The sequence below is a fragment of the Aspergillus melleus genome (genome assembly GCF_016097325.1).
Source record: "Aspergillus melleus strain CBS 546.65 chromosome Unknown contig2, whole genome shotgun sequence".
NCBI classification, from domain to species: Eukaryota; Fungi; Ascomycota; class Eurotiomycetes; order Eurotiales; family Aspergillaceae; genus Aspergillus; species Aspergillus melleus.
The window spans coordinates 1176576-1192298 of NW_025763371.1; the positions used below are offsets into that span (position 1 = coordinate 1176576).

Below are 15723 nucleotides of genomic sequence, written 5' to 3' on the forward strand. Positions count from 1 at the left end.
TCGTCAACGGCTCACGACATGATCGATGGACTCCAACCGTGGAAGAGAAGAGTCGCCACCTTAGAGTAACATAGGCTGATCTAGCCCTAGACTCTGAATGCAGCCGTTGCTGAAGAATGAAGACCGTAGCATTCACTTGTAGTGGAGCAGATCTGTTTCGTTGATGCTCGTAGAATTGTCCTTTAGCCTCTACCGTAGTCGTGCATTAAGTCATCAAGATTTCCTGTTTCGGTTTCGGTCAGTCGGCAGTCTTGATTAGAATTCCTTCAAACCTCCGAAAGGAACATCCATCCCATTTCACTCCACAACAACGTCCAATGTTTCTGCCCTACCGACATGACACGGTTTTCAACCTGCTGAACCTTCTCACAGTCAAAACGCATATATCAAGACTCGGAGCCGCGGCAACCTCTATCTCCGATCCAGATACACATTCTCCTGTACCTCGAAGTGACCCCCAGGCCCAGCTCACCTGGGTATCCAACGGATTCTGGTCCCGCCAATCCCGATTCCATCTCTACACCGACTGGCTTAGCTTCTTTTTTTTTCTCCGCTTTGATATTTCAGTTCCGTCTATTGTCCGGCCATTCGATCTGCACAGCCTGTCTCCATTAACGACGATCTCGGTTGCGAGTGAAATCTCGCCCCATCGGAGGTGGGATTCCGAGGTCCACCGTCCATCGGGCTTTTAATATAAGTACGTACTGGATCCATCCTTGGCCAGATGGGTTACAAACTGAGCTCGGCTAATCGCGTGGTAATCCCTACTTGCTTGCTTGTACAGATTCATACCGGTGTCTTTTGGGGTATGCTTGAGGATGATTGACAGGAAGTATACACACAGGAAGTATGCACAACCGGGGTTCTCTGCTCCGTTTGATGTGCCTGCCTTGTTTGAGTATCCAGCGACTTGAGTGAGGGGTTTGTTGTTGAACAAACTCCTATCCTACTGTGGTGTCGGTACGTTCGACTTGATGGCACGGTCAAGGGACGGTCAGGTAATATGCAGAGATCAGGTCGACTCAGTCCGTTTTTCATCGGTAGCCCCGAGCAGACGTCATAGCGCAGTTGAAGCTGGAGTGCAGATTGCATTTCCCGGTAGCATGTCCCACCATGACTGCAATGATAGCCAAAGTCACTGAGGCCGGCTTCTCCCGTCACCGATCAGATAGTCTTCCTCCACGACCAATTCCCGCATCTCTCTACCTCTCCTAGAGACCGCAATTGCTCAAATTGATCGCTTTTACATTCTTGTCAGCCATCCCTAACCCTCTTCTGGATCAGTTGGTTCATCATGTTTAGAGAATTTCAAGCTACGGAGTTTATGGACCTTCCAGTCTCTTTTCAATCCAATACTGATCAGTGATCAATAGATGCAGAACAGATTTCCCGAGCTTCCACAAACGCAATTCAACATCCGCAGTAGCAATAGAAGTTTCTATGGTCTTCGTCCGGGACCATCAGTTATACTCTTGTGGCTATCTTCTCAGAATCCCAGCACACATTCGTCTGTACATCACATTCACAGACAAACGGCTTGCATGTCAGAGATACTCGATCTTCTCGGCGTTGTATTCCCGCAACGAGGAGAGAGAGAGAGAGAGAGAGAGAGAGAGAGAGAGAGAGCTGTGAATGGAGGGGTTAATGAGTCGATGCTGAGTATACCATTCAAATTCTCACACTATTCTTTATTTGATATTTCCCTCAAAAAACGAACGAAGCTCATTACCTATCTAGATGCATAGGTCGACTTTCAGTCTTCCCTCTGATTGGCGTCAACATCGAGAGCTGATACTCTCTTGCAGCACAAATCCAAACTACTCCAAAATATATATCGTGCCAGCACAGCAGGCTGCGAGAGAAAAGCCTTGCGCCACTCCAAGCTATACAGCAACACATCATCACCAAGTGCAAAACCCGACCTCAACTTCACTTCATTTCAATTCCACTCCAACTAAAACTGAGACAGTGAGACTAACCCGCTTAGCCAAACCTAACTTTATTTCTATCCGCAGAAGGCCCGACCCGCTACAACCAACCAACCATACCCAGTCCCCCTAGTCCTACACACCCATGAGCACGAATTACTCAATGTCATCAATACTACCTACCCAATTAATTGACTAGGAGATACCTAAAGTACGCATACTTCCATATCTACGGAGTATAGATGAAACCGCACCCAGTCCATCCCGACTCCACCTCGCACCGAGTCTCGACCGGACCCATGCAAGCAACGCTGCAGACAAGCGGGGCACGTCCCCGACGGCCTTCGGGGACCTCGCGGGGTAAGCGACCACTCAGGGCCGTCTAGGGGACTAATCTGGTCCCCGAGAGTGGAGTCGGGATGTAATCTTACGGGTAAGTTACCGCGGTGGATACCGGGACGGAGGGTCAGGTGACGGCGGGAATTGGACCTCGGTTCGTGCTTTTAGATAGATGTCATTGTGGATGTAGACAGAGATGGAGAGATGCAGTATATTATGATATAGATAATATATTCAATATCGACAGATGTGAGATGACCCGCTCAAATGGCTAGGTAAAGAAGAAATTGGAACAAGATAACGCCAACGCCATGCTCTTCAATCAGATAATGCCAACAACGTAAGTACTCATCAGGGATATGAAGAGACAGGAACAGTCAACCCAGTCAAGGAGAGGAAATCATATAACGCACAAGAATGGACAGGAAGAAAATGGAATGCAATGAATGGAGTGATCAAAGTGACCAAGGTATCGTTCGCTAAACCCAAATCTGCAAAAGTCGAAGAGAAAATTCGCCGCCGACCCATAGAAAAAGAAACGCTTTTTCGTGGTCAGATGATTGATGTTGATGAAGGACTGTAAACCAATTCTCTGCAACGCTAAATTCAGTGTGAAAGGGGATATATGGGTATGAAAAGGCTAAAAATAATCCTTCGGTGGACGGTATCGGACGTGACGCTGTCATCTCTAGCAGCGCCTCAGCCGGGTGGCTCGGAAAGTCGTCAGGTCCAATGACTCGACAGACGCAGAACCGTCGTCGACCTCGATCTCTCCGCTGAAGGCGGGAGGTCGGTCTTCGGTCTTGATCGGCTCGACCGGCGCAAGCTCTTCTGCTTCTGCTTCCGCTTCATCTTCAGACTCTGTGTTGCTCTGTTCAGCCTTGAGACGTTTGACCTCCTTGTTGGCCAGATCCAGTAAGCTCTTGAATTTATCTTCAACGCTACCCAGCTGACTCGAGCAATCACCCGAGCGCAGAACCTGATAGGCTGCCGTTTCACACATGCTGTGGGCGATCTCCAGATGTTTCTCCGCGATATCGAAGGAGGAGTCTTTCGGAGTCGGATTTGTCATGCTTGAAGGCCCGGGCGGGTTTCGAGCTCGGGCACTGCGAATGTTCGAAAGCAGTTGATCTTCTGAAGCATCCGCCGTCGAGGACATTAATCGCGGTGCTTCATTCCGCCGTGCGCTCCGTCCGAATGAGCCCGCGCCGCTGCTAAAGCCCGCCAGCGGGAGCTGCGACATGCGGCCCCGACGGATGTTGTTCCTCGCCGTTCCAATGTGTCGTACCATTTCCTCCAAAGACTTCTGGGTGTGGCCGTCATACTGGATGATCAGGTTGTGTCGTGGGCTCACATACGAATACCGGTCGTCATCCTCGATCGAGGCCTCGTCAGTCCCGCGCTTTCGGGGAATTCGCGAAGCAATGTTTTTCGAGTCGGCGGCCGCTGGAGTCGGGCCATCTTGCACGCACTCGTCGGTGCGAATGGAGTAGATCGAGCTGTTCTTGCGACGGCGTGGCCTCACCACGGCATGTTTCTTGAAGTCCTCGGCATATTCGGCATGTTTGGCGGCGGTGTAGGTGGCCAGCTCAGACAATCGCGTGATCCATTGAGGTAAATTTTCCGAGAGATGGGAAAAGGCCCCCAAAGCGTCCATGGGACCGGCCGGCATGTCTCAGAATTTCGAATTCTTCTGCGTTCCGGTCGTCGTCCGAATTACGATAAGTTGTAAAGATGGAATATATGTTCAGGTGGGATCTCTTAGATCCGAAAGGGGGTCGTGTTGTCGTAGAGTCGTCTGTAAAGTGATCAGGGTATACGGAGTACGGAGTCGGTGATCTAGTCCGCAGTGACTAGTAGTAGCGGCATCCCAAACCCAATTCGGGTCGCTAGAGAGTGAAATCGTGGAATGCCGATGGAAGTTCTCAGGGGGTGAACCACGAAGGGGAGGGGTCGTGGGAGAGGTAAATACGAAAGAAAACTAAAGAGGAGAAAGGAGGGTAAAAACAAAGGGGGAGAAGAGAAAGAAACAAAGAGCAAAGAATGACGGAGGAAGAGAGAAAAAAGGGCTGAGGAGCGACCGGGGCGAAAGGAAAGGAAAGGAGGGAAAATTACGAGAAGCCCGGGAATTACCGTACCGTAATCTTTACTTTCCTGGTTGGGAAGTCACTCGATCGTCCTCGGCGCTCGCTTCGTTCAATCCCTCATCCTGGTCGATGCGTCGCAAAGAAGCGGTGTGTTTGATTGCTTCGAACCGGTCAGTGCTTCTGTATATTCCTGTTTATCACACCACCCTCCGTTTGCTCAGACTTCTCACTTCTCAGCAAGATGACCTCCTCGAGGGCAACGACCTACATCGCACAAGCTGTCCTCGAACCAACGGCCGGCTGCGCTCGGACGAGGCAACTGGATGAGCCTGCTCCATCTTCTCGATACTCTCTCGGCCTCTCCGCATCCTGATTTCCTGATTCTTGAAGAATTCAACGATCGACAACCCCCCTTCCCCGTCATTGTGACAAACAGACAGGAAATACCTGCATCCCAAACGGTCTCTTGCCCCAGAACGGGCTTGACACGTAACGGTCCTCCCGCGCCATCCGCACTGCTCATTGGAAAAGACCCAGAAGAGGGCACGTCACCTAAGAAGCTAGGCGATGCATCCACGGGAATATCTAAGCATAACATACGGACTACGGAGTAGACGAAGGATAAATCTTGCCGTTCGGAATTCTTGATTCTCATTGATTGGTGTCCTACGGACTCGCTCGGAGGTGGCCTTGCGACGGTCAGAGCTAAGACGGGGACGGTCTAAGCTGGTGGAGTTCACCCTGGGCCCGATCGTCGGACAGCCCGTGGTTGCAGGTTTATTGCCTTTTTGGAACATTGCGAACGATCAATGAGAGGCCGCGCTGTCACTCTTTAATTTAAAGAACAAAAGAACCGTCAGAAATGTTTTCCACCCTCCAGAATCCTCGGTGAGAGTGGATATTGGATATTGAATTGATATTTCCGTTGCGACCCACCACCTGTCGACTCGTCTGCTGGCGAGTCAGAACTCAGAACTGCCCTTTTCGCATGAACTAAGTGATTTGCCGACTTATTTGCTTTTGCACATCCACATTTTCGGTAGGACACTGCGAGGCAACAGGGATACGGCTGCTTCGATGTCAGTCGATCAATCAATCAGCTGATGCCATTTCACGAGCATCGGGATTTTGCTCGTGAAATCGTAGCAGTCATCGTTTATCCGCTCGGAACAATTATAAGACAGACAAACGAACGACCTGCCCTTTCTCGGCGAGCAAACATAGCGGCCGCGTTACACTGCGCCGTAAGGGTCGTACTTTGTAGGCCAGTGCCTCTGCAGGAAAATGTCACCCACACCTGACATGCAGCTGCCTTGAGATACTGTCTACTGTATGTGTGGGATCGACACTACAATAAATCTTATGATTTGATAAAGATCTTATAACGCTGTTTTTCGGTGTGCTTTTCCGATTTCCTCTACTTTAACAGGGAATAGGAAGATCTCTATCTTCTAATGTATGTATTATGTCTCCATTGATCACTCGCCATTCACATATTTCGCTTCAATGGCGTCCATCACCCCCTTGGCCTCCCGAAAACTTTGCTTGGCCCTATCAAATAATTCCAGGGCCTCCTGGAATCCTTTCTTGGACGTCTCCAACCTGTTCTCAACATCTTCAAGTTTTCTTTCTGCCTCGCGCATCATCACCCGAAAGTAAGACAGACTCGCCGCGTCCTCCATGTTTCTCAAGGCAGTGTTTTTCCTCCGGGCGGGAGCTGTTGATGCCTCGCCAGACTCAGCAGACACTGTCTGCTCCTGCGATCTGTTATCCTTGGGCCGCTTGACCGCCGGGGGATTGCTGTCTTCGTTCTCCCCGGCAGCCATCTCCTCGACGGGACGCTTTCGAGGCCTTCCACGGGTTCTTTTAGTGGCTGTGGCTGACTCTGCCGCTTCCTCAGTTGGGTCTTTGCCTTTGTCCTTGTTCTTGCTTAGAGTAAGCTTAATCTTTTTCACCTTGGTCTGAGGCTCTGGCTCTACCTGTTCTTCTGCTTCCTTTTCTGGGACAACCTCGGCTTTGCGTTTGCGCGTTTTCGGGGGAGTGGTTGGTCCTAGAGAGACTGATAGAGTCAGCTTATTTGGTCACAGGCACGGAACGAAATTTCCTAGGGATTGGTTTACCTTCGTTATCTTCACTGATCCCAACACGATGTTTACACCTGGTCTTCTTCTTCCTACATGGGGAGCACGCACGGCCCAATCTAAGCACGACAGACTCGGACGCGTTGGCCGTCTAGAAGACATAAGATTAATTTACAGATGAGACTACTAACAGGGGACGTTTAAGCATATCCAGCGCTTACCTCGTTGTCGCCAGAAGTCACATCTTGCAGGCCGGGATTCTCTTCGGTTTCCTCTTCGGCGATTGTCGGTAGGGGCGTTTTGCTGGCCTTTCTGGTTCTGGGCCTGTCCTCGGATTCTGATGTTTGGGTTGCGGGGTTGGGCTGGGTCGAGGGGGGGACGTCTTCCGACGCGGACTGTGAAGCGGTTGGTCAGTAGATTGACTGGTTGGATAAGAGTATCAAACTCCTGCTGGGTGATACTTACCTGGTATTCTTGGTCACTCATGACTTCATACACAACTCTGACACTGAGGTAGCTTGTGTTCGTTGCTCTCGTCCAGTGCTGTGATCGAGTAATAGATCGGGAGGCAATGTGTGGATATCCAAAAAGTCCCAACGCTCTTCAAAAGATTCCAAAACGCGACAAAAACTCTCACGACAGAGAATGAGAATAAAATGAGATGAAAGTGAAGATAAACTGAAAATACCAAAAACTCGCAACTCTACTAAAGATACGCTCAACGTATGTGCGGCGGGTGCAGAAGTCTCTGGAGAATAGTCGTTTCCCACAGAGTTGGCGACGAAAGGCAAGTCCCGGTAAGTACCTTATATAGACCGGGAGACAGAGGCAAAATGGTAAGTCAGATAAAAAGAACACACAGGAAAATATGAATGAAAGGCACTGTTTTCTTTGAAATAATGATTGAAAGCAATGGATTTGTGCTTGTTTGTTTCTAAGGAAACGATTTTCTTTATTCACAGCATGTCAACCGTAGAAACCGGCGTCCCATAAAGGTGGCTTGTTGTTGTCTGGCGATTCTTTCCTTCACTGGAGACCATAACAAAGAGAGACAAGGGCACTAGTCAAATAATTCTATTATGTCTTTTGTTTGTTTCTTTCTAGGTTACAAACTATCTGCAAACAGATCATACTGACCTGCCCCCATACATGCTCCCTCCCAAATATAGAGAATCTCTACCTCACCAGCCACCCTCCCCCAATCCACTGATTAATGTCTGTCTACGGCCACAACTCCACCTCTTTCCATGTTTTCTGCGACTGCACTCCGCCTTCCAACGTCCACTTCTTGCGCTCCATCGTTTCAATATTCAGACTTTCTACCTCGTTTGGCGCAATTACCATGACGCGGAAATTCGCCCGCGCGGCGGGGTCATCCAGCTGGGTCACTTTCTGGCCGAGTTTGGATTCTTCCTGCTCCGCGTTTGATTTGGGTTTGGGTTGACCGGGGGTTGGGTTTTTGAATGATCCTGTCAATTGAAGGAATACTATTAGTATCGACATATCCAGTATAACGTAGACCGCCTTGACCAAAAAATAGAAAGCCATATAGGATGGGGGGGGGGAAAGAACAAACCTCTCATAACCGGCGAATGATTCGCAAAATAAGCCGTCACCTGCCTCTCAACATCCCACCCCTTCGCATCCCCGGTAAATTCCGAAACCTCAAGCACCTTCTTCCTCGCCTCATCTTCCTCTTCCCCACCCTCCGGATCCCCAATGATATGCGCAGTCCCACGAACCCGCCACTGCGTCTTCACGTCCGCCAGCCAGAACACACACTCGACCACCCCGCCCGACGCGCGCAGCTGCTCGACCTTCTCCATCCGGACATCCGTCGTCGCGGAGATACAGTCGCTGACGCAGACAGAGGGGTTCAGACCGACATCTTGGTCGTTGAGGGCGTCGATGGCGCTAGGGTGGAGTTTGGGGGTGGGCCAGAAGCCGCGGAATTCGCAGGTTCGGGCGCGCGGGACGGGTCGGTTTTGGGTGTCGAAGGCGATCGTGGAGAGTGTGAATGAGGTGGAGGAGTTGGTGTTGAGGTGGGATTCGAATGGGGAGCGCCAGGGAGCAGGGGAGGGCATTGTTGATGTTGAAAGAGGGCTTGCGCTTGGAACTCGAGATAGCTGGGGATTCAGAAGGGCGAGTCGTCGCAGGATGGTGGTGGTGGGGCGGAGAGGAGCCACGGTGTCGAATTGTCTGGAAGGCCGCTCGTATGTTATAACAAAGACAAGATAGCGGCTGAAAAGAGAAAATTGACTCAATGAGGCGCGGATGGAAGTTGGCGGTTTGAGTTGAGGTGCTCTTGATGACGTTTTGGCTTAGCGGGGCACGTGTTTGTTATCTTATCTGATCAGATCGGGATCAGTTGGTTCCGTATAGTAGAGCGAGCACCTTCTGCAACCTCTATTACCACGTAGGCACTCTACATCCAGTGAGATTGCTTAATTTAAGTAATATTGAAGTAATATAATTGAATAATATTTGAATTAAGTTGTATTGCGCGCGGGCTGTAGGTAGAGGTTGATACCGGAGTCTTAAGGGCACCCGTTATCGCGACTATGAGGGTTGAGAGATGGGTGAGTTTGCTCCAAGTTTGTATAGTACTATAGATAGTAGGTTGGATGGTGCAATCCCTATGGGATTTATGTTGGTCTTTATGGCTTATGTGAGAGAGTTGATGATCTACTATTTGTCCTTACAGAGGTGTCATTGGACGCTGTTGGGTTCATAGTGGGTGAGCTTGTTCCAACGTAGCATAGTACTAGATATGGCAGGTTGGATAGCGGAATCCCTACGGGATCCCCATATTAGTTCTTTCGCGGGTGTGCTTGTAGGTAGTTAGGAGAATGATAAATTTGCTACAGTATATTATATTTATTATTTATTTACTTGGAACAAAATCGCGAGAAACCATACATTATTTTTTTTGTTGCGGCGTGGCGGCTATGGCCCGCCGTAGTCTACAGGCTGGGCCTGGGGCTGGGGCTGAGGGACGACGGGTCTCCCTTCTAGTGGCCCGAAAGTACTCGGTAACACACTCTATCCCTTCGCAAATAGCCATGGTGATATCAAAGGAGCTCCAGTTACATTCTCCTCCAAATTTGTGCAAACAGAAAGTTCACCTACGACAGACTCCATGTCTCCTTTGCAGGCAACGCCCTACCGCGGGAGATCATATCCTTGGTTCGCCCTCCCTTTGCAATGATCTGTGCCCATCTAACCGATTGCCAGATTTGACCGAAAAGCTGCTGGAAGCCACTGTGTGTAAAATACCATGTGTTGACTGTTCGCTTTCACCATATCCTCTAGTTTGGTTTCATAAAAGCTGCTACGACATCCTACAGGGAACCTACGAGCCCGGCGAGAAACCTACCCTCGAAGATCTAAGGAGGTTTGCAGAGACAACCAAACCCTCTTATAAAACTACATATGAGGACAATGGAGAAACAGATTCGGCTTGGGAAGGTCTTAGTAGCAAATATACCAGTGGCATCATTCAGGACAGTTTCAGACAGGATTTGCTTTGCCAATTACCGCTTGAACTGAGAATCATGATCTCCGAGTTGGTCGCTCCGTGTTGGTATTTGATTTTGCTTGGAGAAACTCGCCGATTGATTGAACAGCTGCGTGTCAGTTATGAAATACCATGCGCAAGACTCACTATAACACGAAAACTGTGGATTTCCAGAATCACTTATAGGGGCATTCCTTATCTATCGAGACTCGGCACTGAACCCCTCAAAAAGCCAATAAGCATCTCCGACCAATCATGGATAGAGCTGCCTGATAAGGTTGTGAAGGTAGTTCTGTCAGTTGACTTTATCGGCCTACGCGAAATACAATTTGTCGGTTGTGATTCTAATCCATCATCGGATGGGTCACCTTGGTATGAAATCCATGAAGTTAAAGGCTCCCAACTGAATATCGATGTCAAATACAATGTATGTATACCAGCTATTCATGCGCATATAACCGCTAACTCAGCTAGGGACTTTTTATAAAAGGGATCAAGCTTGTCCCAGACAACCCATCTTCTACATATAGGATCTGGAGCTCACCTATTATCCCGAGTTTCCGAATAAGCAACTGCCACCACGCTCGATATAACGCTCGACTACACTACATAAAGCTCGATACCCATGTCCAAGGTCTTCTTGCTTGCTGTACTAATGATCAGATGGTTGGACTTCACGGTTTCTCAAAGGATTCCAAAGCATTATGGGAGTTTATTCACATAATGTATAAGCGTGCGCCTCAAAGCCATAAGTATTGGATATACTTCCCATTGAACGAAAGTGAATATATTACATCAGCTTGGATCAGGAGGTTCACTTTCGGAAACGTTAAAGCGTCAAAGCCTGTCTTGGTTGTAAGTGTACGCTCTAAAATATCTCTTCTATGTCTGACAAGACAGATTCGAACATCTCTAGCAAGAACCGTCACGTTTGGGCCTCGGCCTCTGGGCGAAAGCATAAACCAATACAAGTTTTGTAATTTGGTTAACGATGACGATGGTGCTATTTCGGGGGTCTTCCATGATGGACTTGATCCAGACTCCAAATATATCACAGAATTTGGAGTGACCTGCAGTGGCCTGCATCTCAGAAATGCTCTGGAATCGCCGCCTATGGATATGGACATCCAACCTCCAACGCTCCCTCCCAGCCAAGAGATAAGGCCAAGGTGCTGGTACGTTACAAGAGCCTCACTTAAAGGCCTTATCAAGGTACAGGTCTGCAAGGACCGGGATCGGCCACATTGCCCTTATCTGGGTCTCCTCTTGTTCTACAGTGACGATCATATTGAATCGCTTGGGCAGATACGTTGGGACCGTGACTTGACACAGGAGGTTCAAAGGCCTACGTTGATCGAACACGGTACCTTCGATGGAAAGAACTATATCAAGGATGTCCGAACCGAGACCCATCGCCCTGAGCTTAGCACGGAACACGATCAAGTGCAAAAACTCCCCCGATGTGGCACAATCGTCTGGTGGTTCGGCCCACTTGGTGATCAAATACTGATACATTAGAAAGAAACTTAGCTACCGTAGTTCGCTATCATTTGTTTCCACACCCAATGGGGACCTGCTGACAGGGTACTAGTAATAGGAGTCCGACTTTTACTCCAGACGAACATCATTGACTTTTGCATATATCTAGTTATCTCAGGCCACTAGAACGCCTACCATGTCTAGACTGAGCAATTTCCAAGTGCTCATGTCACTAATAGCCTCCCCATCACGCCTATATCTATATCTACTTACATATACATCTTGGTATAATCTCCTTTGGAACCTGACCTGCACCTTGCCCACTGTTACAGTCTCCTCGCATTGCGCCTAAATAGAAGCCTCCCGAGCCCCAATCAAGAGAATCAACGAGAGGCCAATGCCAATATCACACACACTGGAGAAACCCACCCTCGTACGCGACAATATCCCACATATCCTCTTTGAGACAAGAAACAAATACAATGCCATTGTCCTATTCTTTGTTTCTCTCTCCCATTTACCATTTGACCTACGTAGTCCTGATCCCTAGTACTTGAAGAGCACATACCCAACGCCCACATACATTTACATACTCCCAAAACAGCACTACTCCCTACTCCCTACTACATACCTACCTAGCCTACTCCCCCTACTTACCTAACTTACCTATACAAGCCCCCATCCTGGCCACATCACCCTACCCACCCACTTACATCACTTACAACTCACCACAGCCCAAGATGTGCAACTCCCAAACCACCAAATACACCCTCTGCGGATGCATCGTATCCAAGGCACCTATGGTCTGCGAGCTAGGCGAGTCGTGCCCCTCACACAACAAAATGAAGATTGCCGAGGAAGACAGTCTTTGTCTTGAGTGTTTTACGAACGCTGGGGGACAGGTTCGGTGGTGGGGTCTATTGAAGAAGTTGGATATTGACGTTGAGGAAGTGGATGAGGGATTGAAGGAAGAGGATGGGGATGAGGAAGAAGAGGGAATGGAAAAGGATCAAGGTCAAAGCCATTCTGAAGAATCTGAAAAATCTGAATATTCAGATGAAGAAGGGGAAGAAGAGGACGAGGAGAGTCCCGACAAGAAGAAAGACAAGGCAGGGCTTCCAGAACTCGACTTTGGGGTGGACGTTTCGAGGGATTGTTATCCTCCTGCTGCCATAACTTTGGCGGCTCTCCAGCAGAGAAAGGAGGAGCGGAGAGAGGCGGAAGTGGAGAAGTTGAAGATGTTGTATGGCGAGGATTATTATGAGGGAATTTGAACTCTGTGGTTCTTCTTTTCTCTTTCTTCTCGTTTTCGGTGCTCGTTCAGTACGGCGGGAACATCTACTTATCCTAAGAAACAGAGCTAGTTCAATGAAGTGATATCGTACTTCCACAATTCTTATTCTGACTTCTTATAGTAACTCATAGGCAAAGCCTAAATCAAACAAGTATGTATCAAACGCTGGCATTCAATCGTCCCAATCGCGATGTGATTGCATCAATCATAGCAGATCTGTAAAATACCATTAGCATTTACCGTGACATTCAACATAGTTGACATAGTTGTCATAATACTCACTCGAGTTCCACCATCTGCATGGCATCGGCCACCTTGGCGCGCTGGAGTCTATGCGGCACTCTCGGCTGCGAACCACCTGGAGACGCTGGGCTTCCAGGGTCAACCGACACCGGAGTCTTGGCCGCGATGGATTTGGCATCAGCCACGAGATCGCTTGCAAGATCTTTGACCTGTAGTTACAATTAGCATGTTTACCCGAATATAACGGTTTCAACTTACAGAATCAATTCGTTGAGTTATTTGCTGGCCATTCTCCCGACTTTCAGACGGAGCACTCTCGAAAGATTCGGAAAGCGTCTGGACCTCAGAGACCCACGATTTCTCCTTCTCGCTAAGTGGTCGACCGCCTGACCGAAGAACTCGGGTACGCAAAGCTTCGTATCGCTTCACGAGCTGTTCCTGTCGGTCCTTTGCAGCCTGCATCCGCTTATCGAGGGCTTCGTTCCGGGATTCTCCATTGCGTTTTTCGGCATCCTTACTTGAAACCTCCTTGATCTGTTGGGCGGTGTGGGCGAATTGTTTCAGCTGGTCCCGCATCTCTCCCTGCAACCTTTCACAGCGACGGAACAGATCCGACGCCGCTCGTTCGAGAGCATTCGTGTGAGCAGACAAGATTCTATGGGCGGCAGCCACGATGTCCAAGGTTGCCGGAGACAGACGGACCTGTTCTTTCAGATGAACACGCTCGCGGTGAGGAACGTGCTTATCAACAAAGAACTCCAATGGAGACTCCGAGTAGAAGACAGCGGGAACCTGGTAAGGGGGTCGTCGAGGTGGGAAGACAGGAGACCAAGGGGTGTGGTCTGTCAGATCAAACGGTCGTCGATCAGCCACCGATGGTAGGGAAACCACCGGAGCATCCATGACAGCGGCGTAGGGGTGGGATGTGTGGTAGGTAAGTAATAGGTAACCAAGGCCGTAATCATCATACACAAGGGAAGACGGGAAGTGGTGTGCTTGTTCTGTGGCGCCACCGTGCACTCCATCTAGTTCAAGGATCTGCTCCCTCAACGACACCGTGCCTTCGCAGAGAACCTCCAGGCGGAAGGCCGAGCCTGACGTGTCCTCGGATGCAAGCTCTGCTTCCAGCCTCTGCACCCAGGAAGAAAGCGAAAGGAACACGACATTCTTTTCGTTGGTAACAAAAAAGCTGTATGGCGAGTGAGCATCCCGCGTAAATGTGGGCCAGTTTTTGATTGATGCTTGCCCTCCCTTGACGGTGTCCAAAGACTCCACCAAGAGCAAGTCAGACGGGTCGGAGGTTGGCGTTCGGAATGCGTTCTTTTTGGCTCTTGGGAGCCATTGTCCCTCCACGCCATCGAGTTCCAGACAGATATGGACCCTACCACTTCCGGTCGATAGACAGATTATGGTGGCTGACAACTTTTCATCTCCATTGTCATCTAACGCAAGGTCAACGTCTTCACCCTTCATGAGCGTATCAGTGTCGAGTTTAGACGCGGTCACAAGGATATCGCAGAGGTCCAAATCCTCAACCTCATCGCCGGTATCGATACGGAAAGGTCCCTGCAACCTAGGAATGGCGCTGGGATTGGCGGGTCGAGTGAGGATTTCAGACGATGCTCCGGTTTCTGGATCGGATTGAACGTGTAACGGGTCCTGATTGTCGATTTCTGCCAGCCAGTCATACTGCTGCTGACATGCCACGAGCTCATCCTCGGCTTCGGAAGGATCTTCTTGCGATGCTGCCAATTTCGGGATGATATCTGCGGATAGCGAAGGAACAGTGGTGGCAGGCGCCCTCCATTTCGACGGAAGCAAAGGGCACAGGGCGTAGAGATCTCCGGGCTTCATGGCGATCCACAAGGTCATCGGCGCCCAAGCATCTTCCTTCTCACTGCCGCTACCGCCAAAGCAAGCAGATGCCACTTCCATATCGACGTAGTCGGCAGAAAACCCCTTGTTCTTCCCGAAACCCGAGGGAGCGAAATCCTGGTCGGACGAAGTGCCATCCACCAGCTTTCGCAGGTCGATCGCAAGAGAGGGACGGTCAAAAGACCAATGGTCGTTTCGGTCCAATTCCCAGACCCGCACCGCCGCATCTACTGTGACGGTCACAATGCAGGCGGCCGAAGTACTGTTTGCGCCAAGTGGATGCCAGAGCGCGGATGCGACAGGCGACTCCGGGATGACATGCGTCGTCGGACCAAGCTGGTAGTATTTCACACGGATAGGGTTGCTGTCAGTGCCGGAGAGATGCGACGGATCCGGGAGCACGACGATGTAAACAGTGTGGTCTGCCACAACCGCTAGAAAGACGCCGTCCGGGGAGGGAATAAGCTGGCGAATGTTGTCGTAGACAGGGACCAATAGCTCCTACAAATGTCACCATTAACATATTTTAGGCCCATTTCAAATCAAACAAAAGATGTACGTTCCCATACCCTGTAGTGTACATCGCGACTGGAATCTGTCTTTTCCTGGGACCTTGTTTGCTGTTGCCACTGGTCCTTCAATCGCGTCAGGTCGGACCAGCGGATGCGGTTGTTGACAACCGCGAAGACCTCATTGCCTCGCTGAGCCAAGGTGCGCGAAGGTCCGGTGTAGTCGAAATCCTTTCGAAGCTTCTGGGAGGTGGTCTCGACGCCTTTGGTAGCTGTGTCGGCAAAGAGCGAAGCGCCGGGGGAGGGGCGCGAGAGCCAAGGGGGGGTATAGCTGATGACTTTTGGCATTGTGTCGATATGATTAGGACGAG

The 15723-nt window shown here is 49.8% G+C and overlaps 5 protein-coding genes across 5 annotated transcripts; 1 reads left to right on the top strand and 4 right to left on the bottom strand.

Annotated features, from left to right (window-relative positions):
- Window positions 1–2955: 2955 nt before the first annotated feature.
- LDX57_003267 (uncharacterized protein) lies at window positions 2956–3939 on the bottom strand (the record flags this gene model as incomplete). The annotated part of the gene is made up of 1 exon (XM_046084911.1): window positions 2956–3939. One exon carries the CDS (start codon window positions 3937–3939, stop codon window positions 2956–2958), a length of 984 nt encoding a protein of 327 aa, XP_045940874.1.
- Window positions 3940–5832: 1893 nt separating this feature from the next.
- On the bottom strand, window positions 5833–6180 carry LDX57_003268 (uncharacterized protein; the record flags this gene model as incomplete). The annotated part of the gene is made up of 1 exon (XM_046084912.1): window positions 5833–6180. The coding sequence occupies one exon, from the start codon at window positions 6178–6180 to the stop codon at window positions 5833–5835; it is 348 nt and encodes a 115-aa protein (XP_045940875.1).
- Window positions 6181–7656: 1476 nt separating this feature from the next.
- Window positions 7657–8519, bottom strand: LDX57_003269 (uncharacterized protein; the record flags this gene model as incomplete). The annotated part of the gene is made up of 2 exons (XM_046084913.1): window positions 7657–7904; window positions 8012–8519. 2 exons carry the CDS (start codon window positions 8517–8519, stop codon window positions 7657–7659), a joined length of 756 nt encoding a protein of 251 aa, XP_045940876.1.
- A 3587-nt stretch (window positions 8520–12106) lies between these two features.
- Window positions 12107–12745, top strand: LDX57_003270 (uncharacterized protein). Its single transcript, XM_046084914.1, has one exon. The coding sequence runs from the start codon at window positions 12172–12174 to the stop codon at window positions 12703–12705; it is 534 nt and encodes a 177-aa protein (XP_045940877.1). The 5' UTR covers window positions 12107–12171; the 3' UTR covers window positions 12706–12745.
- Window positions 12746–12883: 138 nt separating this feature from the next.
- Window positions 12884–15700, bottom strand: LDX57_003271 (uncharacterized protein; the record flags this gene model as incomplete). Its single annotated transcript, XM_046084915.1, has 4 exons — window positions 12884–12941; window positions 13008–13177; window positions 13227–15344; window positions 15413–15700. 4 exons carry the CDS (start codon window positions 15698–15700, stop codon window positions 12884–12886), a joined length of 2634 nt encoding a protein of 877 aa, XP_045940878.1.
- Between the last annotated feature and the right edge of the window lie 23 nt (window positions 15701–15723).